Source organism: Sander lucioperca, chromosome 9, assembly GCF_008315115.2.
Source record: "Sander lucioperca isolate FBNREF2018 chromosome 9, SLUC_FBN_1.2, whole genome shotgun sequence".
Lineage (NCBI taxonomy): Eukaryota > Metazoa > Chordata > Actinopteri > Perciformes > Percidae > Sander > Sander lucioperca.
Window position 1 is genome coordinate 37,848,306 of NC_050181.1, and position 27,408 is coordinate 37,875,713.

Below are 27,408 nucleotides of genomic sequence, written 5' to 3' on the forward strand. Positions count from 1 at the left end.
TGGGTTCATCTGATAGTCAGACTGTCATTGTAAGCTCATGGGTAAATTTCAATTTAATTCACAGACACCGGATCAACCTTTGAGGTTTATGTAGGAATCGGATTATGGTCATATAAAGTACACCCCTCTCTCTCTCTCTCTCTCTCTCATACACCCCCCATCCTCCCTCTCCCACCCACACCCCCACCCTGTGTCCCCCCCCTCTTTGAACGGGGGCGCTGGAGCCGTCTGCCTGTCACCGCTTGCCTCTTTGTTCAAACTGATTTTGCTTCTCTCCCTCAGCGTTGCTGCTGGCGAGGAGGGGGATCGGAGGCAGCACCTTGCTGCGTGCGCGCGCGTGTGTGTGTATATGTGAGTGTGAATCTATTCCGATCCCGGCAGATATCAACGAGTGAGGATGAACGGCGCATAGGCTGCTGCTCAGCGAGGAGAGGATAGCGTTGGAGAAGGAGTGAGAAGTCCAAGACGTGGAGCGCTTGTGCACACACTCACCCCGGTCTCTTGCGCCTCTGCAAAGTGCTGTTTCACCCTGGTTCCGTCGCTTGCCGTCTCTGCACCCTGTGGGAGGTTTGGGGGAGCACTTGCACCGAGGCGCAAAGCTCACATTCCTGAAGATTTCACCATTGAGACGCGTCTTGGTTTTGTCAGAAAAGGTAAGACTGAAAGCACGGAAATAATTTGCTTCGCATGCATGCTTTATGAAATCAATAATTTGGTCAGTCATTGTGTGATATCTCAAGTCACCGCGGCGCCTAAGAGCGCTCAGCTGCTGGAAGATGATCTAAAGTGCTTTCATTTCTGGGTTACAATATAAAGACGCACTTTAAAAGACAGGGCTCGCAATTTAAGGACATTGTAGAGTTCATTTCACATTGCCAATGCATGCAATATGTAATTAGCCTATATGCATATGCAATAGGTAATAACTATTTCCTGTAGACCAATCAATGCCTTTCCTCTCGCACGATCACAGCCTCTCAGCCTTAAACACGCACACAAATCGCAACCGTTTGGGATATCTTTAATTATTCACAGGTCAAAGCTTTTAATATTGGTCTATATTTACGACCCATGTAGGGGCATGCATAAATCATCAACTCACCAAGTAACCTTGTTAGTGTGGCCTCTCCTCTCAGGAGATGTCTTCTCTTCGTAAGAACTTTGGTCTACATGCACACACATCTTTTAAATCTTCCTTTACTTTACAGTAGATGACAAAATCAAAAATAAATCAGACAGGAGGGTGCCTTCTGTTGACTGATGCAAGGGTGGAAGCAGATCAGAACACTTGGAACAGGTGTTGGTGAAATCTATTATGTAAATCAGAGTCCTTTGGTGAACAACTGCCAAAATCAGATCTTTTATTGGTCCACCTCCAGAGCTGTCTGTCAGCTTGGAATGACATCAAAGATCCTGTTATGTATAGAAACTGGATGATCAGTGATCAGGGAAGTCTCTGAGCCTTGTAAACCATCTCTGAAAATATAAAATGATACAAAAAAGCGACCAAATGATGGTAAAATGAGTGAATGCCTGGTGCCAAACAGGTCTCTGAAAGTCTTGTATTGATGATGATGATGATGCTCTATAAACCAACATTGGCATGTTCAAATCACAGTGAAGGAGGAGAACAGTTTGGGTCACCTTGCCAAATGAGCTGTAGTCTGAGAATATGCGAGCCCCCGCAGCCCAATAAAAGCCCATCCTGCTTCTATTGACTGACTCCATGTCTTTTCTTCTTTGGCCTTGTTAGTGTGCCCACCACCAGCTGTGTGTCAGAGCCACAAAACAGGACGTGGTTAACCAGGCAACGCCACACTATAGACGAGCCCGAGCTGAGGAAATGTGTGTGTGAGAGAGATAACAGAGCAGTATAGTGCCTGTGGGATGAGCGGAGAGGAGAATAGTGAGGAATGAGGCTAAGAGACGCAGCTGAAAGTTTACACCATGCATTTTTCATTCTGTCCGGATGTGTGCGAGTGTGTATTTGAAAGGGCATCCATGAGGCCCGGCATGCATAGCATACAGTAGAGTTGTGTGTCTTTAGATGACTGCACTCATACAAGCAGAGGGATCAGAGAGCAGTGTTGTGGAAAAGAAAAAGGTCTGATTAAAATAGAGTACGAGCTCAGTTGGGCTGCCTCGCTGTCTGTTGCCGCACACTTTGCACTCAATCAGCCTCTGTGTTGTTTATCACGTCTGGCTCTGAGACGTCTGCAAATACAGGAGTCACTTTGCATCAGTGAAAGATGGCAAAAGGAGTAATGGTAGATGCTTTTAGATAGATGAAACACTGCAGAAGTGAAGCAATGAGCCGATTTGTCAATTAGTCGATTGACAGACTCGATTGGGATTATTTTAAGTCATTGTTCGAGCGAAGATGCCACACATTCCCGTGTTTCTCTTTGTTATTGTGAGGATTTGTACAGCTTTCTTTATTTGTGCGTTTAGTTGAACAAATCAAGCAATTTGATGTTGTTTCACAATTTCTTAGCATTTTGTTCACCATACCAAACCAGTTACATTAGGATCAGAAATTGTTTTGATATCTATGATTTCAGGCATTTCTTAAGCAAAATTGGCAAAGATTCACTGGCAGCTTCTCAAATATGACGATTTGCTGCTTTTCTATGTTTTATATCATTGTAAATTGAATATCTCTGTATTTTGGACTGTTGGTCGAACGAAAAAAAAAAAAGAAACGTCATCAAGATGTCATTGAGCTTTAGAAAATTGTGATTGGCATTTCCTGACATTTTATAGACTACGACTGAGAAAATAATCAGCAGATTCATTGATAATGACAATAGTTGTTAGTTGCAGGCAGCCCTAAAGTACTGTTTCCTTTCAGAATAAAATGGAAAAGCGTGTTTATCCCTGCTGTTCATAAGTGAGCAGTTTTGTCACAAGTCTTGCTGATGGTGTATTTTCAGTAGAAACTAAATCTCTGTCAGGATTTGATAGTTTTCTCTGTGGTATGAAAGTGCCCACTCTAATGTCACTCATGTGATTATTGGCTCTGTCAGTACAATACAGTGCTAAAAGCTAACAGAAAAGCGCTATAAAAACTCAAATCAGCACCAGCGCTCGCTTATAGTAATGACCAAAATAAGCTTACTTCTAAGTCAGCCACAGGCTTGTTACTTTATGGTTATGCTCCCCTAAAACTGTGTTGACTTTGTTTGGATCAGAATGTGATGGGTAGTGATGTACAATGCAGAAAATCTATGAGATGTCTTTGTTGTTGTCCTAGCAGTAATTCATAAACAGCAGATCCAACTGTGAACTATAAAGTGGGAATTTTATGATGTCTTTGAAATTTGTGCACCGTTTACAGCCAGATGGGGAATAGGTTTCAGGCTAACAATGACTTCACGGTGACTAGAGCTAAAACTGTCCACATTTTCAGCACTGGACAGCTCCCAAATCTCAATGCCCAATGGTCCGACCACAAACATTTGTCAAATAGAAAAAAAGCCGTGAATAGTTGTGGTTTGAGCTGCTGGATTGAACGGTAATGTCTCCCTCTCTCCATGGAATATTGAAACCCGAGTGAGTCCCCAGCCACAGAAAACCCAAAAGGGATTGGACAAACCAATCCATCAATCAACTCCAGTCTTTAGCCTGGGAGGGACTAAAGCAGCCCACCAGGCCAATCATTACAAGCGTAGATGAGACCACAGCTGAACAGCTCAGCCACACAAAGAGAAAGGTCCCTCTCTTTGTCTTTGGCCGGGGGCTCTCCTCTAAGGTGGAAGACAAATATTTGGCTTTGCAGTTGGCTGAGAAGAAGCTCGTTAAGGCAGCACCAAAGTTTTATCCGCCTCTGCAACACAGAGAAGATTAGAATGATTAGTCACTTCCCAAGAGGTAGTTAACTGCAGTGGTGTTATTTTTTTTAAATATTCTTTTTCTAATGTCACACTCTTTGAAACATGTACACTCAGCACTTCTTTCCTGTTATTGTTAAATGCTGATGTGAGAATGAGGAGATGGCTTCTGCCTCTCCGGGCATTGGCGCTGGTGATAAACACTTGGAGAAGGACAGAGCTATCTGTTTTTTGTCTTTCCTCACCTAGTTGATATTCCACAGACTCAGCACATCATTAAAGATGAGGAATTCTTGGATGAAGCCCCACCGCCACGTCTACGTTTGTGTCTATTATTCCATTTAATTTCACAGCTACTCCTTTTTCTGACCACCTTTCCCTGTGGATGGAAATGTGGTTGGACTGCGGTGGCCTGTTTATGGAAGCTCTCCCAATCCAGTGTGTCTGTTTCTTTGTGTGTGTGTGTGTGTGTGTGTGTGTGTGTGTGTGTGTGTATGTGTGTGTGTGTGTGTGTGTGTGTGTGTGTGTGTGTGTGTGTGTGTGGAGCTAAAGACTACTATACTCAAGATGTTAGCTGCGTCTCATGCACCTGATCCTTTATTGACTTTGTTACCAAGAGCTGCACAACCTTCACCTTTGACCTGTGTTGACACAGCTGGTGTAGAGGCTGCTTACGACAGTCCCTAGCTACATATTTTTTTTACCTCTGACCCTAAAATCATTATCCCTATTACCCTTCAATATTGCTACTTGCTTAAACAAACATTTTGCCTACAATATTCAGGGGCAGAGCCAGACGTTGTAAACGGGTCTGGGGGCATGCTCCATTTACTGCAGCTATATGCACTATTTTTCAAGACATTTGATAATAGAAATCCTAAAAATCTGTACATCATTTGGGACGATGATAGTTTCCAAGGAAAAGAATCATCCTGTTGAGCCTAAATCTTGTTTTTTTTAATTATTCTCCAATTGTCTTCATCATTCTGAAACCAGAACATAACAATTGTTGAGGGTGACTCATTTTCACTCCTCAAAGCCACCCCCTCACTCCACTCCTGACAATATTAATAAAAACAATGGATCAAATGACTACATGGTTTGTGAAAAGGGACGCCCGTAGTGATGAACCCAGAGATTTATCACCTGACTGCAGTTCCCTTTAGATGAGTGTTTTAGCATCTTTCTGCTCCTTGTTTTGTTTTGTTTTTTGCCCACAATTTTATTGCCTTGGTGCATTCTCATCAACTTGGTTCCTGGCAATTGGCACGCAGTGAAACAGTTCTAAAAACTCAGCATACGCTGCCTTTCCAGCACCAGACGACAGAAAGATAAAGTTAGCGACTACCTGGTAAACATAGTGGAGCATTTAGCAGCTAAAGGAGCCAGATATTTCCCTCAGGAGTTGGTGGAGACCAAAAACAGAAAAGCACAATATTAGACTTACATTTCTCAGGTGGCCAGAAACACGACTCCAAATGAATACTAATGTGTCCGCTGGATGTGTAAATTAGTCATTATATGCTAACACGTTCGTGGTATCAACTTATGTAGTGATAAAACCACAGTCACGCCCCCAAAATTTCAAGGATTACAAGAGATTTTTGACAGTATTTAGTTTATGCTTTCATTTACGTTCCGTTGCAAAATACTGCACATAAAATACTGTATGATTAGTTACTTTTTTTTAAATATATATTTTTGGGGCATTTTCAGCCTTTATTTTGATAGGACAGCAGAAAACATGAAAGGGGAGAGAGAGGGGGAATGACATGCAGCAAAGTGCCGCAGGTTGGAGGAGAACCCTGGCCCACTGCGTCGAGGAGTAAACCTCTATATATGGGCGCCAGCTCTACCAACTGAGCTATCCGGGCGCCCGTGATTAGTTACTTTAAAGGCAGCTACACACAGAGCCGACAGCTGACCGTTGGCAGAAAAGGCAGTTGGATTGATCAGTCTCCCCGAGTTGGTCAAAAAAATGCCTCGGAACACACCAAAGCGACGAGACGTAATACGTCTCCATAACAGCAGGCGGCGCTAATCTGTATTGTCGTCTAAAAAATGAAAACCGGCAGCTGATTGGACGAACGTGTCACCTGGGTCTGGCTGCTGCTTCCGGATTTTGGATTTTTCAACCGGCCATTAATGGCGACTCATTCAGAATACAATCTCATATTGTACTAAAATAGTTAAACGAAACGTGTTTCTGAAAATATTTTAAGCGAGAAATAGGCCATGCAGTTGCTGAATCTGTCTTCATTTCAGATCGACAAAGGTCAGTTTAAAAGATTTTTTTCAGATTTTGAGAGCTTTAGTCACGCTCATTCCGCTTGCCATTTCCGGGTGAGTCCCGACTGCCCTGTCTCCGACTGAGCATGTCAGGTCAGCCAAAATGAAGGCAGACAGCTCCTCCAACGGACGATGGCACGGAACACACCGAACAGACTTGAGTCACTGACCTCGCCAGACTGTCCAACAGCCGATTATCGGCCTGGTGTGTAACTGCCTTAAAGGAACATTAAAAAGTATCTATGGAAGCCAATTTCTACCAGGAAAATAAAAATACATACAGTACATGAAATGTTAGGAATAGTAAAAAATGTGAATAGTCATGATGAGTCTAACTATGTTTTAAGTCATAATTATCACATATAAGATAAAAAAAAAAATGTAATTAAAAAAATGGAATCATACGGTAAGTAAGTTAAAATTGTACTTTGGCAAAATTCTGCATGTAATAATTTAGTTTTTTTAATCAATGTTTACTTTTCATCAGTTTTTATTTTTCCTGGCAGAAATGGCCCATACTTAGAGTTATCTGATAATTTTCATCTTCCAGTCAAAGGTTCACTTGTTACAAATCAATTAATGTCGGTGTGATTCCATCCTTTTTGATGCATTATAGAAAAGAGCGATGATTTCTCCACCGAGGTCACTGTCTGGCGCTCCCTGGTTTCTATTTCCTCTAAAAGCTGTTACAATACTTCTCACATATTTCTGTACACACTTTTGTGCAGCTCCCTCATATATTAATCAAATTTATATTTAAATTTATATTGACTTTTTTTCTCCGTATCTCACATAGTCCTACACCTTTTGCACATACACACAAATGACAAAAACACTCATACGACGGTGCCAGAAAGGGACTGACAGTAAAAAGGAGGAGCGAGAAAATAAGCATATCTGAGATCATCTGCTGCAGGTCTGTCGAGTGACGCTCCACAGCAGCTTAACAGCTCTACAGGAAGCTCAGCAACAGATGGACGTTATAAGAGCTGTCAATCTCTCACAGGTAGGCACAAATTGTATAATGCATGAAACATCATGTATTTTCTCTTGGGTTGCTGTTCAACACTGAATAATTAATGGAAAAAAACAGAAAGGTTCTAACTAACAGTTACAAGCCTAAGTTTCTGGCTCTTTTTCGCTTGAATTGTCTGTTGAGGATCCTTCAGAGTGACCTAAACTACCTCATCTCTGTGCTTTACTGCACACACTAAAGGCTCTGACACACCATCCCGATTATCGGCCGTCGGACAGTCTGGCGAGGTCGGTGACTCGAGTCTGTTCGGTGTGTTCTGTGCCGTCGTCAGTCGGAGGAGCTGTCAGGATCCATTTTGGCCGATTTGACTTGTTGAATCGGCCAGTGGGCAGTCAGACTCAATGACCAATCTGATTGGTGGAGTGCTAGCCCTTGACTAGCGAATCAGTGCTTCTTCCACAAGAAGAAGCCTGAGAGCGGACAACGCCAGTATCTTCTTATTACTAGCCATTGTATTTTCTTCCATTCAGCGAGTAATGACAACAACGATCCTTCTTGACTACTATCAACACTCTCTGATGAAAACAATGACTGACGACAGCATGCTCTGTGTTTACTAGGTCTAGAGAGATGTTCCGTCATTTCCGGTTTTCATTTTTTGTGCGACAATACAGATTAGCGCGAGGCACTTTTTTGAGAGATGGTAGCCGACTGATCAGTCCGACTGCCTTTTCTGCCGACGGTCGGCCGTCGGGTTGGTGTGTCAGAGCCTTTATAGCCAAATCTTAACTTGGCCTCAGCAAGCCGGTTTAAATAATCTCTCTCTCCATGCCCAGTGCGATCAATGGTGTCAGTGTGAGAGGAAGGAGAGTGTAATCGGAGGGACCAGCTTTCCTGGGTCCTCTCTCCAGCTGAAGCTACCAGAGCTGCATGAGTCATTAGTTGCTTTGAGTGTGATTAGTCACCACACACTGAACACAATGGGTGTCTGTGTTTGTGTGTGTGTGTGTGTGTGTGTGTGTGTGTGTGTGTGTGTGTGTGTGTGTGTGTGTGTGTGGGTGTGTGTTTGCATGTGTGTGTGAGCGAGAGAGTGTGCACAATGCATGAAGGGAGCAGGAAGTGAATACCTGATTCAGCTTAGCTCACTTTCCTTTTTTCCTGTTTTTAATTTCTTAAGCAATTAATGTTCATGCACTCTGGTTTAATGTCTCTTTTATGGTACCAAATCACCACTGCAACATACTACTACTGTATTTTATTCAGTCTTTACAATTCATTTAAAAAGAATTGCGTCTGTGTAAGCGCACAGACGTTCAAATCTCAGCCACAAATCTATTCAGGATGCACCATTTGTCTCGCAAATAATTATGGAGCTTGCGACGCAGCTTTTCATCATGGCAGTGTAGTATTGTCACAACGGTGATAAAATGACCTTCCTTTCATTCCACTTCCTTCATCTTCTTCCCCTACCAGCTCACCACTTTGTCTGTCACTCATCCGGAGCTGTTATTTTGCTGTTCACTCCGCCGCTCTCCAGAGGTAATAGTTTTGTGAGACATGATTAAAGAAAAAGGGAAGGGGGATACAAGACTGGCAGTTTGACTCCTTACTGTAAAACTAGCTTGGTTTCCATTCTGATGTCTATTAGTACAGATTTATCCAAAGTCCTCAGCCTCTCCTCTTAAGCTATGGTATATTTTTAGACATTAATTCTGTTGCTTCCTCTTGCCATCATGCAGTTACCCAAAAAAAGGTTTTGGATCTTCCTGTAAAAATACGAAACATTTTTTTTTGTTTATATTTTTCCTCCGTCAGAAATTCATTTCCCAAAGGGGCAAACAGAGCTTGAGCTGTTTTCGGTTGGGTGGAAGAAAAATATTGCATGTAAACAAGATCTCAAGACTTTTAGCCTTTCCAAAATCAAAAACACAAGAGCAAAATTGCAAGGAATGGATTGAACATTGTGTTTATCTGCTCTAACATAGGCTGCAAACGTTATAGTTAGCCGAGCATGCTCTTACTCACTCCTTAAAGTAGTTGAGTGTAGAGTAAGTAGTAGAGCGTTACTTCCAAAGCTGCATTTATAGCTATAAGCTAATTGCATTGCATTACATGTTATGTTATAATAAGCCTTATTTAAAACTGACACATCTACTATGTGGAAACCAAAATGCTGCTATATCAGAGTGTAGGCTAACGTTAGCGGCTTTGTCTGGCTTCTATATTTGGTTTGGGGACGTTTACACTCCAGCAACATTTCCCAAACTCGTCGGTTCATCCTCAAATCCTTTCCACTTAAGTATGTTACTGTTCTATACTAGAGCTAACTAGCTCTACCCTGCAAGTGCTGCTCCCTTATTTGTTATCAACATGGATTATCAACTGGTGAGGATGCTGACTTTTTGCCATGAACATGTAGCTAAATGATCATTTTTAGCATAAATGTGTATGTACTGTAGCTATCAAATGCATATATAGGAGCCGTCTTGTTTAAAGCATGTCAGCTGGAGAACCAACTCATGAAGTTAGTGTTAATTAGCTAGCTAGCTATAAAGTTAGCTTAAAATTTGCCAGCAACAGTAGCTAAATCGACAGTCGCATGTTAAAAGTGACATGCGACTGTCAACTTAGTCTACTTTTGTCTTAAATCCTGGACACATTGTTTAAAAAATGACTGGGATTTTTGGATAAATCTGCCACGGTTATCTTTGTAAACTGCATTATGTGAGTCAATTCACAAACTATAATAGCCTACATGAAGTGTATTTCTTTTCTTGACCTTAACTGTGAAGGCAGCTGCCGGCAGTGTGTGTGTGTGTGTGTGTGTGTGTGTGTGTGTGTGTGTGTGTGTGTGTGTGTGTGTGTGTGTGTGTGTGTGTGTGTGTGTGTGTAGGTTGGTGTGTGTGTTTTAATGTTTTGTTTGTGTATGCAGAAATGCAGAAGGAGAGATTCAGTGACCTACCTTGTGAATTGGCTGGGATTTGATGTGGGGCTTTATAGTAGCTGCACCATTACAGCAGCGTGTGTGTGTGTTCTTGTTTAACTATATTTGTGGGGTCCAAAAACTGGGAATACAGTATACTTGTGGGGTCCGGACAGCTTTGTGGGGCCAAAATGCTGGACCCCACAACTTTAAAGGGCTGTTTGAGGGTTAAGACTTGGTTTCAGGATTAGGGTTAGAATTAGGTTATGGTTAGGGTGAGGGTAAGGGTTAAGGTTAGGCATTTAGTTGTGATGGTTAAGGTTAGGGTAAGGGGCTAGGGAATGCATTATGTCAATGATGGGTCCCCACAAAGATAGTGAGACGCACTATGTGTGTGTGTGTGTGTGTGTGTGTGTATGTGTGTGTGTGTGTGTGTGTCTGTGTGTGTGTGTGTGTGTGTGTGTGTGTGTGTGTGTGTGTGTGTGTCATGAATCAACATGGGACCCAACCTGGCCTGATTAAGTAAACCTTTGCAATCTCTGAACACACTCACAAACACTTCAATGTAGCATGATGGAGGCATTGTAAGCATAAAGCTGTCGTGCTGTGCTCACAAACACGATTTATCGTACAACCACAACAGCCGCTGACATGAAGTGTTCCACACTCTTCGTGTTTTTTCCTCAAGCAACTTTCCCACCAACTGCAGAACCGAAGGAGATTTGGGTCGAGGGGCCTGTCTTGCCTGCGTCATAATGAACATGAGGCCAGTTGGTCTCTTGCTTCAACAGATTGACAACTTGCCATGGGTTGATGTAGGTCTGCCAGCCTCGTCTGTTAGCTCTCTTTGGATCTCTGTCACTCCGCTCGTCGGCTCTTACAATGAGTCGAGAATGCGTCCTATTCAGACAACATCGTGAAAATGTGTCGGCTGGACATCCACATTGAAGTCCACTGAAGCATTTTAGAGACTTCTGGCTCTTTTCTCCTCAAGACACAGCTGTGCCTGTGAAAGTGAAGAGGGGTTATTTAGAGGGAGGCGTTCACGACATCTGATGTCTCCCTTGTTAACAAAAGGTGGCACTGGTTAGTATGCGGCTGGTGTGATTAGATGGCCAGTGCACTGTATGTTGTAAATCCCCTCTGGTAAAACTTTGAAAGGCGGCTGTCTATAGAGCACACAATGTTGTATGTTGTATAGCATCCATAGAGATGTCCATAGGCTGAACTGTATTCTGTTGCTGTGGATAGTGCCTGCTGGGCCCCTTCCAGTCCCAGGCCCTCCAATACAACACTCTGAAATGCTCTCCGCTTACAAGACTGGGCAATCTCCTCGGTGTCATGACCCTCTCCAAGCCTTTAGAAATCTCTTGTCACCCACCCAGCTAGCTCAACCAATGGTTCAGGCCTTCCAACATGCAACGAGTCCAACGGCTCGACCCCAATCTGTCACAGCCCATCACAAGGTCCTAACCCACCTTCAGAGAGGGGATGCCTCAAAGTGTGTGGCACAGCGGGGGGCTCACCCGCACCAGGATCCCCTTTTTTCCAATCTAGAGAGTCTAGAGTCTAGACACCAACTTAAAACACCATTAAAATGACTCAACAAATTGTTGTTTAATGACAGTACTGTATAGTTTGGCAGGTGTCACTGAATGCTTTACTTTTCTGAGAGGAATGTTTCTCTTCGCCTCACACACTCCAGTTTTATACGGTTGAAGATTTTACTGCGCTTTCACATGGTCAGAGAAGAGAGCGACCATTATTCCTGTAATTTATAAAGGGTTGAACTGGTGTTGCATAATCTTCTTTCTGAGCATCAGGGATGCTGGTGGCATGAGTTGCTGTTACCTTGGTGAATGCAAAGAGGTCTTTTGCTTTCCTGGATAAATTATTTTACTTTAATTGAAATTTAGACAGTCTAAACATGTGGGGCTAATTTCTGCTCAAACTATTTCAAATACTTCATGTGGTCTCTGTTAATAATGCCTGTGTAGTCAGGGAGCTATAATGAACCAATATTTTGTAAATGAATAATTTAGAAGTTTTGTTGTTGTTGTTGTTGCTTTACTCCCTTTTAAATCAGCATTACAAAACAAAGCTTGCTTTTTTTTTTTATCCGACAGCATACTCTCATCTTCATCTGCATTTCATACCAGTACGGGGCCATAAAGCTCCGTCTCAGTCGTCTCTCCATTGAGCTGAGAAGCTTCAGGCCCCAAGCCAAATCCTCTGGCAAAGTCAGCAGCTCATTTCTGATGTGTGGTAGGATTTCCTCAATGTTGTGCAGTAGAAATGCACCACCAGAATCACTCTTTCACTACAGTGTACTAAAACTTAATCCAATCATTACTTTTGGAGTGGTTGTCATATTTCTTAATTAGATGTATCACTCTGTGTGTTGTTACTATCAAATTAGACTTAACAATCTCTAATGGCCAGTTTTAACTAGGTGTGAGACCAGTACTGGATGACAATAATATTATTAGTTAAATTGGCAGCTGTAGCTCACGTGGTCGGGATGGGGAAACGTGAATCACAATGACTGGACAAACGCATCGGCTAAATGGAGAGCACTGAATACAAGCCAGCGAACTGAGTCCGGGCTTCTAAGTGCCCTACAGATGCAATATTGTTTATTATACCAATAAATAAAATGGATATTATACATTTTCCATCCATGTCTGCAATACTGTGTGCATGCTACTAATTTGCCTTTGGGTTAGGTAGTTTTTTTTAAAGCATTCAGTATTCAAGGCCATTTCAGGGTATTTTATTTTATAAGTGTGGCCACAGTGTAATGACTCACACTAGATGAGAGAAAAAAACAAAATAAAGTATGAGTAATGGGCTCATTCCTCAAACACCTTGTGAAGGTCAGCATTAGTTTTTGTGTCAGTAAGATTTCATGCTGCTGCTCTAACACCTGTAGATGGCGGCTACCTCAACTGGTGAAAGCTACTTTCATGGTAGACAACTCTTCAAGATGAGTGACAGCTGCCGGCAGTGTGTGTGTGTGTGTGTGTGTGTGTGTGTGTGTAGGTTGGTGTGTGTGTTTTAATGTTTTGTTTGTGTATGCAGAAATGCAGAAGCAGAGATTCAGTGACCTACCTTGTGAATTGGCTGGGATTTGATGTGGGGCTTTATAGTAGCTGCACCATTACAGCAGCGTGTGTGTGTGTGTGTGTGTGTGTGTGTGTGTGTGTGTGTGTGTGTGTGAGCAAAGCAAACAGCTATGGAGCTTTTTTCCGGCACACACAGAAGCAGGCTGCCCTTCGTCTGCTCAAACATGAAAATCACCAAACTGTTTTACCTGACAGAAAAATGGACTGCATTTATATTGTAACTTTATCTAAACCACTTTACAATTTGCCTCTTATTCACCCATTCACCAACACTCACTCACTCACTTACTCACTCACTCACTCACTCACTCACTCACTCACCCACCAATGGCAGCAAACTGAATGCAAGGCACTGGCCTAACCACCAGGACCACTTTGGGGTTTAAGAATTTTAATATTAACAGACAACATCAATTAAATCTAATTCAGGATGATACATAAAAAAAACATGAAGTTTATTGTCTGGAAGTGTCTTGGACACTGTGTTTAAAGTCTATGTTTTTATACCCCTGTCTCTCTCAATGCAGGTCCAGGATGGCGCTCACTCTGTGTGCAGCTGGGCGGCAGATCCTCTTTGCTCTGATGCTGCTGCTCTATTTGGACTCGGGTAAGTTGTCTGTCACCTATCTCCACTCATTGTTTCCTTAAACTGCTGCATCTCCAGGTGCAGCAGAAATTAAACAGCAGTTTGTGATCAAAAGAAAAAATAGTAACATATAATGTCGGCACACAAGTGGGTTCGGTAAAAAGAAAGAGGGAAGAAGCAGCTGGACCAGAATACAAAAAAACATCAGTTCCCACATTCATTTCTTCCATGAATACACAAGACAGGTCTTATAGGTGAGAGCTGACATGTTGAGGATGTTTGGAGACATGCTCGATGGGACTGAGCTGGAACACCTCCAAACCCATTTCTGCAAGTTTAGTCGACCATCTGTTCCATTACAACTATGCATAAAATTCACAATTATGCAACGAAAAGACAACACATGTCAGAGCTGCAGGTCTCTGGTGTATAGTATTGTGGGTTTGAGGTGCACATGCAGCCTGCTGACTGCCTGTAGTAAAGATAAGTTCCTCTCCTTAATTACTTTTCCTGTAATTGGCATGCATGATGGTAGCTGGTCAGCCTGGAGTTTCATTAACTGCATCGCTCATTTTCAAAATTCAATTCAATTCAATTTTATTTATAGTATCAAATCATAACAAGAGTTATCTCAGGACACGTTACAGATAGAGTAGGTCTAGACCACACTGTATAATTTACAAAGACCCAACAATTCCAGTGATTCCCCCAAGTGCCCCTCCTTGCGAGTGGCAAGGAAAAACTCCCTTTAGGAAGAAACCTCGGACAGACCCAGGCTCTTGGTAGGCGGTGTCTGACGGTGCCGGTTGGGAGTGTGATGGACAATGGCAATAATAGTCACAATAAAGATAATGACTAGAAATAGTAGTTATAGTAGTTCATGGTGTTGCAGGGCACTGCAGGGCGCTACTAGGCGTAACAGGGCGCAGAAGGGCACAGCAGGGCGTGGCAGGACGTAGCAAGTCGTAGCTGGGCATTGCAGAGCGTAGCAGGGTGTAACAGGGCACAGCAGGGCGTAGAGCAGGACCACGGCGACAGCTGCCACCATGATTTAGGTGCCATCCTGATCCAAGGAAACATACTGGGGGAATAAGCTCCCCAGAGCTAGGTTAGAAACAAGCATTTCTTGGGACATGGATACACACAGATGGAAAGAGAGAGGCAGTCTAAAACTATAACCGCATAACTAAGAGCTGCAGAGAAGCAGAGATAGGGAGGCTACACACACGTGACTGTGGCTACACACCCTCCCCCGCCGGTCTAGGTGAACGCTGTGACTCCTTACTCCCTAAATATACATAAGCTTTCTATGGGGAGAAGCAGAGATAGGGTGGGGGTGCGCCATGACTGTGACTACATACCCACCCCCGCCGGTCTAGGAGAACACTGCAACTCTTCACTCCCTAAGTATAAGCTTTATTGAAGAGGAGAGTTTTAAGTTTAAAAGTGGTGACGGTGTCTGCCCCCCGATCCCAGATTGGGAGCTGGTTCCACAGGAGAGGAGCCTTATAGCTGAAAGCTCTGGCTCCCATTCTACTTTTAGAGACTCTAGGAACCACATGTAACTCTGCATTGTGGGTGCTCTAGTGGGACAATAAGGTACTATGAGCTCTTCAAGATATGATGGTGCTTGACCATTTAGAGCTTTGTAGGTCAGAAGAAGGATTTTAAATTCAATCCTGGATTTTACAGGAAGCCAATGCAGAGAAAATAATACAATTCAATTCAATAAAATGAAAACATTACCTTACTTGTCATAACACTCTGACAGCAGAAAGTTATTACTCCACATTTATTCATGTTTTCTCTGTCTTTCTTGCATAATCCAGCATCCAAAAGTAAACAAAGGGATCTACCTACTGCTAACATTAAAAAAAACAGGATTGGAACCAGCTATTACTCCCAAATAAAATACCTAGACAAGATTCTTGTCTTAATGTTGTTGTAAAAGCTGTTAAAACAGTTATATTCTGAATCGTTTCACTTTCGAGTCATTTCCAAGTTCATCACCACAAGTTGCCCTCAAGCAGTCAACAAAGTACCACATTATACCAAACTGGGACATCTGGATAGCAGAGTTTACTGTATGAGTTGTGATGATGGCCAACTGACAAACAGTGTTCCAGGTTAATGGTAAATACTGCATTGTTCATCTTCTATGTACTGTCCTGTGCTTTACAACATGTTCAGCCTGCTACCAAGAACAAGTGGAGTTTAAAGCTGTTTGCTATGGATTTAAACAGTTTTATTTTTACCTTGGCAACTCTTAGTGATGTCATCACGACTGTAGCAGATGCACATCGCTAGAAAATATCTGGTAAATACATGGTGGCATGATATTTCTTGACTTTATGAGTGGATAAGAATCTCCTGAATATGCCAGTACACTTTAAACTGGTGCATTGTCGGATTTAAAAGCCTCTGCAATGGGATCAAGTTATCAGTCTGATGATGTACGTACTTCTTCTTGAAGGAGTTGTTGTTTCACACTTTTATGTGCTTTCTTGTAGTCTTTCTTGTTTCTAGTGTTAGATAGAAACATTGATACCACTCTCAATGTCTGTGCCGTGAATATGAAACCAGAGGAATATTGATTATTTCACACAAGAAAGAAATATTTGTTTTGCCTGTGCATTCAACAACTTGACAACTGAGCAAACCGCTAAGGAAGACAAGCTTTTGCGGTTAAAAGCTCCAGAAAAAAGCTAGTAAGGAGACCTTTAGTTAAGATTTGCATCAAAGGTCAAAAGTGAAAATTCATGCTCAGCATTTTAAACATATACCAGTATATCATTTTTTGCTGCGGTAGTATTTGTTAGTATGTCCTTATTTCATGTTTATGGGCAACATTATTTTTGGCATTAAATCAAATTCAATTAGCCAGCACGATAGATTCAGTTTAAAAGACATGATATCGGCCTTGAAAGCCTCCGTATCTCATTGGACAGCTCATTGGAAGTGGAAGTTGGACTGACAGGAATAAGAGATGGCATCTGTTAATGATAGAGAGTGTCCTTTCATGTCACTTCCAGCTCTCTCTTCCTCTTTTTAGAGCTGGAAGTGTTTTTCTTTTGTCCCATCTGTCACCACCATGCTGCAGGGTACACTTGTCATCCAATGTCTCTCAATTTCCTCTATTCAATTTCTTAGACTCCTTCTTTTCCTCCATCTCTGGTTTTCCCTCTCGTTTACTCTCTTCATCCTTCCCTCTCTCATTCCTGCTCTCTGTCTTGTTCTGGCTCTTGTGCTTTTCCCTGGTATTTGTGATTTTGTGATTACATCTGATTTCGGGGGAAAGGCAGCGGAGGCTTTCTTCAGCACAGAGAGATGCTCTCAGGGGGTTCAGCTTGTGAAAGCCATCCAATCTAAATGCAGATGGAAATATCTTCCGGGGATTCTATTCCACCATGTCCAATATTCCAAATAAAATAAGTGGGCATATTTAAAATAAGACTTTGGTTATTGATTTTACACAGGTTCTTTTGTTACGCTCATATAGTTTTACACAAATTGGTGCATTTGACTAATGGTGTGAATTTGAATAGAGAGGACCAGAAAACAAAACAAATGTTCAAATCCTTGAGAAAATTAGCTTCAAGCTTATAAAAGCTTTGTAATGATGTCTTCTGCCTCTTTGTTGTTATGTTGCCAGAGACTATCGCGTCTTATAGTCCATGCTACTCATTGACTTTGTGAGCAGAAACAGCTCATGAACTTACTATGAATTATTAATGAAGATATATAGTAGTTTGTTTTTTATCACTGTTTTTCAAAATAAATGAACATGAACCGCAACAACAACAAACAAATTTAACTGAAGGTCTTTTTACTAGCTGTTTCGGGAGATTTCAACCACATCTCACAATCTTCATTAGCGGATGGTTGTCATTCCGCTATGCAAATAAATAATAATTTTAAAGAAATTAACTTTTATGGTCAGAAAAATACAATTTCAACCTTCTATGAAATTAAATAAGCTAATCTTGCTTGGCAGTAACCAGAAAGAAGGTTCCGAACCCCCTGGCCGGCTTGGGCCCTTCCGTATGGATTTAGCATGTTCTCCCCATGCTAGCGTGGGGTTTCTCTGAGTTCTCTGGCTTCCTCCCACAGTCCAAAGACATTGTGACGACCCCTCCGCTCCACTAGATGTGCCTGTTTTGCTGGCTGCTCCATGTCTTGCAGGATCTGGGTCAAGGCAGAGGGTCTCGTTAACTTCACTTCCCTTCTTATCATTATTAAGCTCACCACCTCCCTACACAGCTCTGCTCTTCTCTCACAGCAGCTATCATTTTGGTTTTGCATGTTACAGACATTTCTACACGCCCGTACACGGCTGATTTCTGACTTCCACGTTCTTTTCTGGAGGGTTGTGCCAGTCCTGTGATAGTCTGGTGACCTGTCCAGGGTGTACCCTGCTCGCTCAATGTCAGCTGGGATTGGCTCCAGCAAACCTCCCACCCCCCTGCTACCCTGCCTGAATAGGATCAGCAGTTACAGATAATTGGATGGGATCTTGCTTGGTATCAAACATTAAGGTGCACAGAGGACAAAGCACAAAGAGGCAGAATTGGTTGGTTAGTGGATCATGTCTGTACAGGTGATCCGGTTGTCATGGTTACATTGAACCTGTGTGTCATGGCAACCCGATTGAAGAGAGTGAGTTGCGGATATCAATCTGCTGAACCATGACCCTACCTCTCGCAGTGACATTGGCGTTACATGAATTGAAATAAATAAATAAATGGAAAATAAAAGGAAATAAGTTTGAGTCTGAGCAACTGTGGTCACTTGTGTGTGTTCTTCTATCTGTGTGTGTGTGTGTGTGTGTGTGTGTGTGTGTGTGTGTGTGTGTGTGTCTGTGTGTCTGTGTGTCTGTGTGTGTGTGAGCGTTATGTTCCTTTGCTGGAATGATAAAACCAGTTCTTCGTTCTCGTGTGGAAACATGAGTGTGAAATTGCTAATGAATCCCTGAGGTCTTGTTACTGTAGCTGACACGTTGGTTAGAAGCTACAGTACAGCCCACACTTTCTTTACTTCTAATGCTTAGTGTAGAATACTGTACAGCATTTACCCTATAATCAAACAGCAGACTTATTCATGTCTGGCAAAAAGTAGACATTTGCAATATATTGCCCATTGTTGTCCTCCAACATATTTAACTGCATAATCCCATTGTGTGTTGTTCTTTTGGTTGTCCTCTTTAGGAGCGGCCTCCTCCATAGTAAACATGCGTAGGATCAGCCATCCTACAGTACAACAAACGCTGGCAGGCAAAGCTGTCCTCCCCTGTGTCTTTACCCTCCAGACCAGCTCCTCCAGCCAGCCTCCTCACCTCCTGTGGACTCTCATCAGGGCACCAGCAGAAGGAGAGAGCGCTCCTCTGAAGCAGATTGTGCTTTCTGCTAAAGGTAAAACAAAGCCATGATGATCTGGTTTAGCTGTTTATAAGACTTAAGGCTCTGACACACCAACCCGACGGCCGACCGTCGGCAGAAAAGGCAGTCGGACTGATCATTCGGCTCCTGTTGGTCCAAAAACTGCCTAGGAACACACCGAAGCGACGGCGACTTGAGTGTACATTCTGCGCGTGCACGAGACATAATACGTCTCCATAACAGCAGGCGGCGCTAATCTGTATTGTCGCCCAAAAAATGAAAACCGGAAATGACGAACGCATCACATGGGTCTGGCTTCTCCCAAATTTTAAAGCCAGACCATAATGGCGGCTCATTCGGAATATGATCTTGTATTTTACGAAAACAGTTCACCGAAACGTGTTTCTGAAAACATTTTAAGCGAGAAATAGGCCATGCAGTTGCTGAATCTGTCTGTTTTTTTGATCGACAAAGGTCAGTTTGAAAGATTTTCGTCAGATTTTGAGAGGTGTTCGTCACACTCATCCCGCTCGTCATTTCCGGTAAGTGTTTTAAGGCCGACTGCCCCAAATTAAAGCCGACGGCTACTGATGACGGCATGGAACAGACTGAACAGACTCAAGTCACCAAACTCGCCAGACTGTCCGATGGCCGATAATCCGGTTGGTGTAACATTTTAACTGCTTAGAGAGCACACTTAAAGGCGCACTAGTCAGTATTTTCATATGAAGAGTGGATCAAATGTCATCACCCAACTCTGCAGCTCTCCTCGGCTCAAGGTTTTTAATGAATTCATCTGAAGGCCTCACAAGTAAAACAATTACTAAGAACTTAACAAGCTGACAATAGCAGCTCCTGGTATTAAAATGAGATAAATCCTCTCAGTAGAGGTTTTTCCACTGTACTTGTAAATGCTCCAAACCTCCCTGAGTGGAAGGACTTTTAGCAAAGTCAAGTCTAGGCACAGATAAATTCATCTATCTAGGTCCGCTTTAAAGTTTTGGGGCATTCAGTTTATTGTTTTGGTTTTACTGCCTGCAACTTTCCTGTTTTGGGTCAGTCTTACTGCTCTCATTAGCCTGCTTTTAAGATGCAGCCGGCAGCGGGTTTTTTAGTGAAAAAAAAAAAAGCTCCAAAAGTTGCAGTTGGAAGTTAACGTTAATGTGCAGTTCATTACTTTGAACTGAACCACTCAAACTAAATGAAATTACTGAAAACTAAATTTGAATTTGCTATCCTTCTAACGTCAAATGTTAATGAATAAATAAGCAGCAATTAAATGTAGGCTATAGTTAAAAATAAAAACCTAATTGAACTCTTTTAAAAACTGAGCTTATATGCTTCATCAGGACTGTGTGGATGTAGTTTGATCACATTTGATTGATAGTGGTCTGAAACTAAAGCAAACATCTGTCAGATTTTGTTTCAAGCAGGCGTGGATTGGCCATCGGGAGTACCGGGAGATTTCTGAATGGGCTGCGGCTGCACTCCAGTCGAAATTATAATTTTTTTGATCGGCCCATAAAGAGAAGAGAGATCACATCATTGGCCCACTTGTGTGTCTTTCAAATGAACACTGGCCATTGATATTGTTTGTCTTTGGGAGGAGAGAGATCACATGATTGGCTGGTCTGGGTCTCAAAAGTCCAGGGCTGATTTTTTACCCCAGTCCAGCCCTGGTTTCAAGTGTTGCTAAATCCTGATTGGTCCACAGAAGTATATGACATCATGTTGTTCCAACTGAGCCCTGTACAGTTCCAACCAGGTAGAAAAGTTAAGACAAAAACACAAATACAAAAGTCTTTGTTGGAAATGACCTAAACTTGGACAGAAAATTATGTGCTCACATAGGATCACAATTACTGAGAGGCCGATTGAGAAGATACATTTCTCTTTAACTCAATCTATGTATCTAGGGCTCCTTATAAGTTTATGTATTATCTCTATTATCAGCAGGATTTTAAAAGACACTTGTAATGAAAAAACCTCTCTTTCTGTGCCAAAGGTGATGTAATCAAGGTGAATAAGGCTTTCAGTGGCCGCGTCCTGCTGCCAGGGTACACTGCCAGTCCTCTGAATGCTACCATGGAGATCTCCAGTCTCCGCACCAACGACTCAGGCACTTACCAATGTCAGGTTGTCATGGGTAACGACTATGAGAGAGACACTGTGCCCCTGGTGGTCTCCGGTAAGTGCAGCAGCCACTGACGGAGATTTCATTGTGAGATAAGTTTAGTGCCACAGCTCCCCAAAGAACACATGAAAGCTTAGAAGAAACACTGCTGACGGACTGAGCAGCTATAACACAAAAGGCTTTAAAATTCTTCTCACTTAATAGCTCTTTGTGTTTTATTGTGCTAATGTAAGCTAGATAATGGCTGCTCGAAAACAGGAGCCTTGCCAAGCCTTTTCAGCTATTTAATTAAATTAAACATTAATAACATGTATTCACCATATCAGTATCATAATGACTGACTTAATTAATGTAACTCACTCTTGCTCTCTGTGTTTGTGTTGCTTTTGTTATCTAGTTTTCCACTTGAGTAATGCGTTATTCTTTTAATTAAAGAGTTTGGACTGAATACCAATGGCAATGTTTCTGTGTGCCCATCTGTGAAATTTCTGCTTGTGGCTTTAATAACATGTTTATTGATTAAATCCCACTGATTTATTGATTTTAAACTCGGCTGTGTTGGTGTATCTTTAAAATAAATTCACAAACATCTCACCACCTGTCCCTGTGTCTACCTGTGTAGGTGTTGTGTTTCACTACCAGGCTCCCAGCACTCGATACGCCCTCTCATTTACTGACGCCCAGCGGGCCTGCCTGGAAAACTCGGCTCAGATGGCCACACCGGCCCAGCTGTGGGCAGCGTACTATGATGGCTTTGCCAGCTGTGCAGCTGGCTGGTTGGATGACCAGACTGTCCGGTGAGGAGACGTTCAATAACTTCCTTCTTGTTGTCACACCCTTGTAGTGTTACTCACTAGTTGCAGCCTAGTTGAGTCTGGCTGTGCTTTGAAGAAGGGCTGCAACTAACGATTAATTATTGTTTTGTTTTTTATTATTGATTAATCTGCAGATTATTTTCTCAATTAATTGTATAGTTGAGGGTTTCTTACATTTAAATTGGTTGTTTTGCTGGACCCCCATCCAAAACCTAAAGATATATAATTCATCATAAAAGATAAAGAAAACCAACAGATTCTCACATCTGGAAAGCTGGAATTCACCGGCTTCTTTTCCTTACAGGAATAGTTCAACATTTTGGGAATTATATTTGCTTTCTTGCTGAGAGTTAGATGATAAGATCAATACTACTCGCATGTCTGTATGATCAATGTAAAGCTTAGCGTAGCACAAAGACTGACTGGAAACAGCAGGAAACAGCCCGCCTGGCTCTTACATTTTTAAACTTCGGTTCTTGTATGGATTATAAAAACGTGTGTTAGTGAGCTTTAAATGTGCTGGTTGGCGGTATTTGTTATCTCTAGACAAACCAGCCTACCCGTGTCCCCTGTTTCCAGTCTTTATGCTAAGCTAAGCTAAGTGGATGCTGATGGTAGACAAGAGAGTGGTATCAATCTCTCAAACATTTTAGCAAATAACTGTATTTCCCAAAATGTCAAACTATTAGACTACTTTAAAAAAATGTATTTCTATGACTAATTGATTATTAAAATTGTCAATCGACTAATCAGCTGAACAACCATTTGTTTCAGCTCTATTTTGGAAGGCTGCTTTATTTTTTATATGCCTGCTAATTCTCTAATATGAAGAGATTTGCTTTGTTTTATGCACTGTTTGTTCCATCTCTTCTCGGATCATCTGTTGTCTCAATTCATTTTCACTTCTTCTGTTTTGTCACCACTGTTTTACCACTGCTCTTTCTTTGCATTGTATTGTATTTCATTCTAATGTCTTGCCCTGTTAAAGTGATTTCAAATAAGAATGTATTCCTATCTGGCATTTTAAGTCTTAATGAGAATAAACACTTTGATATGTGAGCTGAGATTATGTTCATACAGTAAAATGTCCACAAGATATTTCTACTTATTTCCTCGATTAGTAAAAGAAAAAAAGGTTCAATCCCATTTATGACTCCCACATGGTTGTCTCCACAGCTATTCTGTCCAGTCGCCAGAGCTTGGTTGCTATGGACACAAGGAGTACTCATCTGGAGTTAGGAATTATGGGAAGAGGGACCCGAAAGAGCTGTTTGATGTGTACTGTTTCGCAAAAGAACTAGATGGTACACACACACACACACACACACATACACACACACACACACACACACACACACACACACACACAAATTACGCTACAATATTAAAGAAAGGGCGATATTCTTGTATTTTTATTAGGGCTGTCAAACGATTAATTTTTTAATCGCGATTAATCGCTGAATTTCTATAGTTAATCGCGATTAATCACATATTACATACATGATTAAAATTCTATTATTTTGCATTTCAGAACAGTTTTTAAGTACATATTAACAATGGAAAGCAATTTTTACCAGTGTATCTTGATTGGGAATCAAATGAATGCAAAGAAAGTAAATCAAAAACTTGATTTTAAGATTTGTAATTATTTATTTACTGTAAACAAAAGAAAAATGTGTGAATCTGTCATTATTGCACAATTCCTCCAAGTACCTAACTAAAAAACTAAAAATCTCTATCCTTACTAGAGTCAATATAGTGTTTAGTAACTCCTAAATAATGTTGATTACTCACTGACGTCCAGTGATCACCGGTTAATGAGACAGCGTTTGCAGCACTTTGCAGCCGTTCCAGTTGGGCTGCTTTCTCCGTGTCGTACAGGCTGTGTATCCGTGAAAACTACTGTCCCCCTCGACGGCAACGAGACAGGTCAACCATAGTAGGTCTTTAAGACCCAAGTCCTCTACGATGCTGATAGGTCTGCAGTTAGTTGCCACCCGTTTTGCAAGAGCTGTAGTAATTTTTGGGGATTTGGTTTCATCCACAGGTCGGCAAGTAGTAGCACTCTCCAGTCACGTTAACTGTACTACTATGCTTAGCTTGTAGGTGGTAGCTCAAGCTTGACGTGCTTCGTGATATTTTAATTCAGCTTTACACAATGTGCATATGGCTTTCGACTTGTCTACTGAGCCGTCCGGGAGTTTTGGAAAATAAAAAGCGCCATTCAGGATTTCATTGCTGCTGTCTTTCTCCATCATGCCTGCAGCCTGCAGCAGCAGGATGTGTTATGAGGAAGTGGCAGCTTGGTGATAAGTAACGGTGCTGCAAAGGGTCAAAATAGTAGCCTGTTAGGCACGACGCAAAGCCGAGTGAAGTGTAAAATATATTAATAAATGCTGGCATGCGATTAATGCAATTAAAAAAAAATTCATCGTATCGCGTCGGCCCTTAATCGCATCGGTACTTTCAGTGAAGTGACAAGATAACAAAAACTTCCTATTGCAACAAAATGTGTATCATTCCACGGCTGTAAGTAGTCCCCAACAAATACACCAATTACACCTGTTTGAGTAACCTTTGCTAAAAACTGCAGTGCGCAACTGTTTTACCTAATTAGCCTTTTAAAATGAAGAAACTATACATTCATTCATTCCTTTTTTTAAAGATTTTTGTCTTCACAAGCAACCAATGGGCTCGGGGCTGAGTGCCACACACAGGGTAGGGAACCACACTGTTGTTTTAGGTCTTTTCATGGGATTTGTTGAGAATAACAAAAATATAGAATATCATCAGCAAGTAGCATTATAATTAGACAATATTATGTCTGATTGCAAAGCCTACACATGTATGAAAGTGTTTAAACCAGGTGTCTCCCTGCTAGAATAGACATCATCTGCATCTTGACAAGTTCCTGTGTCATGTCTCCGTCCTCCAGGTGAAGTGTTTCACTCCTCGGTCCCGGGCAGGCTGTCTCTGTCGTCAGCCTCAGACCGCTGTGTGTCCCTCGGGGGGCAGCTGACCACAGTGGGGCAGCTTTATCTGGCCTGGAAGGCCGGCCTGGACAGCTGCGCCCCAGGCTGGTTGTCTGATGGCAGCGTTCGCTACCCGGTGACCAGGCCTCGCCCAGACTGTGGAGGGGGCCAGCCAGGAATCCGCACCGTCCCACCCAACAGCACTGCTGACAACACCACAGCGCTATATGATGCTTACTGCTACAGAGGTATTGTAGAGGAAAAAAAACCCAATGGCTGCATTTGGATAATATTTTTGTTTGTAGTTGAACCTTTTATTGATGGATGAAACAGTGCTAAAGAATACAATGTACTACAGCATAATCTCAATAATGTTTCCTATTAATCGTGTGACATAATGGTTCATATCAATCTTAAATTCAAATGTGTGTATCAAAAATTACAAAACGGGCGCCTGGATAGCTCAGTTGGTAGAGTGGGCGCCCATATATAGAGGTTTACTCCTCGACGCAGCAGGCCTGGGTTCGACTCCGACCTGCGGCCCTTTGCTGCATGTCATTTCCCCCCCCCCTCTCTCTCCCCTTTCATTTCTTCAGCTGTCCTGTCAATAAAGGCCTAAAAATGCCCAAAACATAATCTTTACCATAAAAAACAAATTCCATAGCCATCTCACTCCTAATAGAGGTGTTGATGTTACCATGGAGGCTTTGAGTTCTAATTAACATAGTTACAATGAATAAATGTCACTGCCACTGTTGTAGCTATGGCAACAATGATTTCTGATCCACGTTATCTATCCCACCGTTATGTATGTGTGAAACTGCTGTAGCAGCAGTGGGTGAGAGAGAAAAAGAGAACAGGATGTGTTGAAGTTAAACATCTAGGTGCTCAGCTTTTGTTCCCTGTGTTGACTGATATTAGCTCATTTCTGCAAAACACAGCGACGCTTTGAGACAATCTGCGTAAAAACCTTTAGCGATAGCCATGTGAAAAGCAAATCTCTTCAACTTGTTTCCCCAGGTAAGGTGAAGAATTCCGGCTCCATCTCTGAGATCTACACCTCCCTGTGGAAGCCCTGGAGCTACCTCACAGGCTCGGGTGATGCTGACTCTGCAGGGACAGGCAGTAGTGACGGGACTACACAGCAAACCACCACTGCCAGAGGTTTTACATTTGTCTATGATTAGCAGATCTGTAGCAGCATGAAGCAGCTGATAAATCAGAGAGTCAACCATCCAATCAGTAAACACAAATACGGTAAGATTGAATTTACAATAGACATGTTTTTTTGTGCATCCTTGCAGGGCTCTCTGATGGCAGTGATGTTTCACTTTCAAACTGGACAGGATTGGTTAACCTAGAAGAAGAGGCCTCCCTTTACAACACTGATGCTTGTAAGGTTGATTTTTAAATATTGAATTGATTATGTGTATTGATCACTTACGAATGTGGATCTGTGATAATAATCCAACTGATTGTGTCCTCAGCCTCAGACCCCTGGTCCTCAGAGTCTTCAGGGTCATTTGTGACCCTCCAGCTAATCCCAGGACAGAGCCTCTTAGACTGGGGAGAGCCACTGGAGCCTGGCCCCGACTCAGAGAAGTTTCTCCGACCGCTGGTCTACCCTACTCCTGTTGACAAGGTTGGCCTTGGTTTAAGCTCTTATTTCGAGATTTGAATACAAAAGCAACATCGCTGAACCAACTTCATTCATTGCATTCACTTAGGCGATCTCCAAGATTGTCAAGTCCATTTGGAAGCCTTGGAACTACCTGGCAGGGACTGGAGATGAGGAAGGAACCCAAACACCAAGTGGACAGGCAGGGGAAGAGGAGATGGCCACGAAAAAGACCGATGAGGGGTCAAACTCATCCAGTGCAGCATCATCAAGTGAGTGGATTTATACTGCTTCTAATTTGTGAAATAATATGTCTTATCATCTGGGGTTAACCCCGTAAAAATCTTATGAGTGAATACATTTCTGAAAAGAGGATAACAGAGGAAAAACTGAGAAAAATTCGAGCATAGTAAATTTTGTAACTCTTCCAGTGTTTACGTTATACAGTACACATAACTGTTAGCGCAGTATGTCTGGAATAGGGACACAGCCACAGGATTTGAGTTATAAAGCAACCAGAAGGCTTGATGGCAGTGTGTGTTTATGAACATGTACAGTATTCTGAACATGACGCTGTTGAGGCACTAATTGGCTCAGGTCTGTGATGTTGGGGAAACATCAGTTGGGCAACACAACAGGATGACACATTAATTACAGTACAAAGAAGCCCCAGGAATGAAGTTCATTAGAGAAACACAGATATAATAAGGGGGTAACTGGGAGAGCATCAACTCTTTCTTCTGCAAAATCTGTCTTCAAAACGCT

General features: G+C 42.2%; 1 protein-coding gene across 1 annotated transcript in view; it reads left to right on the plus strand.

Moving 5' to 3' along the window:
- The first annotated feature begins 250 nt into the window (after window positions 1-250).
- The window catches only part of LOC116037356 (neurocan core protein-like), a 47,396-nt gene continuing 20,238 nt past the window's right edge, over window positions 251-27,408 (plus strand). The window contains exons 1-11 of the mRNA XM_031281229.2: window positions 251-653; window positions 13,671-13,750; window positions 18,934-19,137; window positions 21,110-21,292; window positions 21,861-22,035; window positions 23,230-23,357; window positions 24,989-25,273; window positions 26,046-26,189; window positions 26,330-26,419; window positions 26,513-26,667; window positions 26,753-26,915. Of these exons, the coding sequence (XP_031137089.1) occupies window positions 13,678-13,750; window positions 18,934-19,137; window positions 21,110-21,292; window positions 21,861-22,035; window positions 23,230-23,357; window positions 24,989-25,273; window positions 26,046-26,189; window positions 26,330-26,419; window positions 26,513-26,667; window positions 26,753-26,915 (1,600 nt within the window). The 5' untranslated portion in view covers window positions 251-653; window positions 13,671-13,677. The remainder of the gene's footprint in view (window positions 654-13,670; window positions 13,751-18,933; window positions 19,138-21,109; window positions 21,293-21,860; window positions 22,036-23,229; window positions 23,358-24,988; window positions 25,274-26,045; window positions 26,190-26,329; window positions 26,420-26,512; window positions 26,668-26,752; window positions 26,916-27,408) is intronic.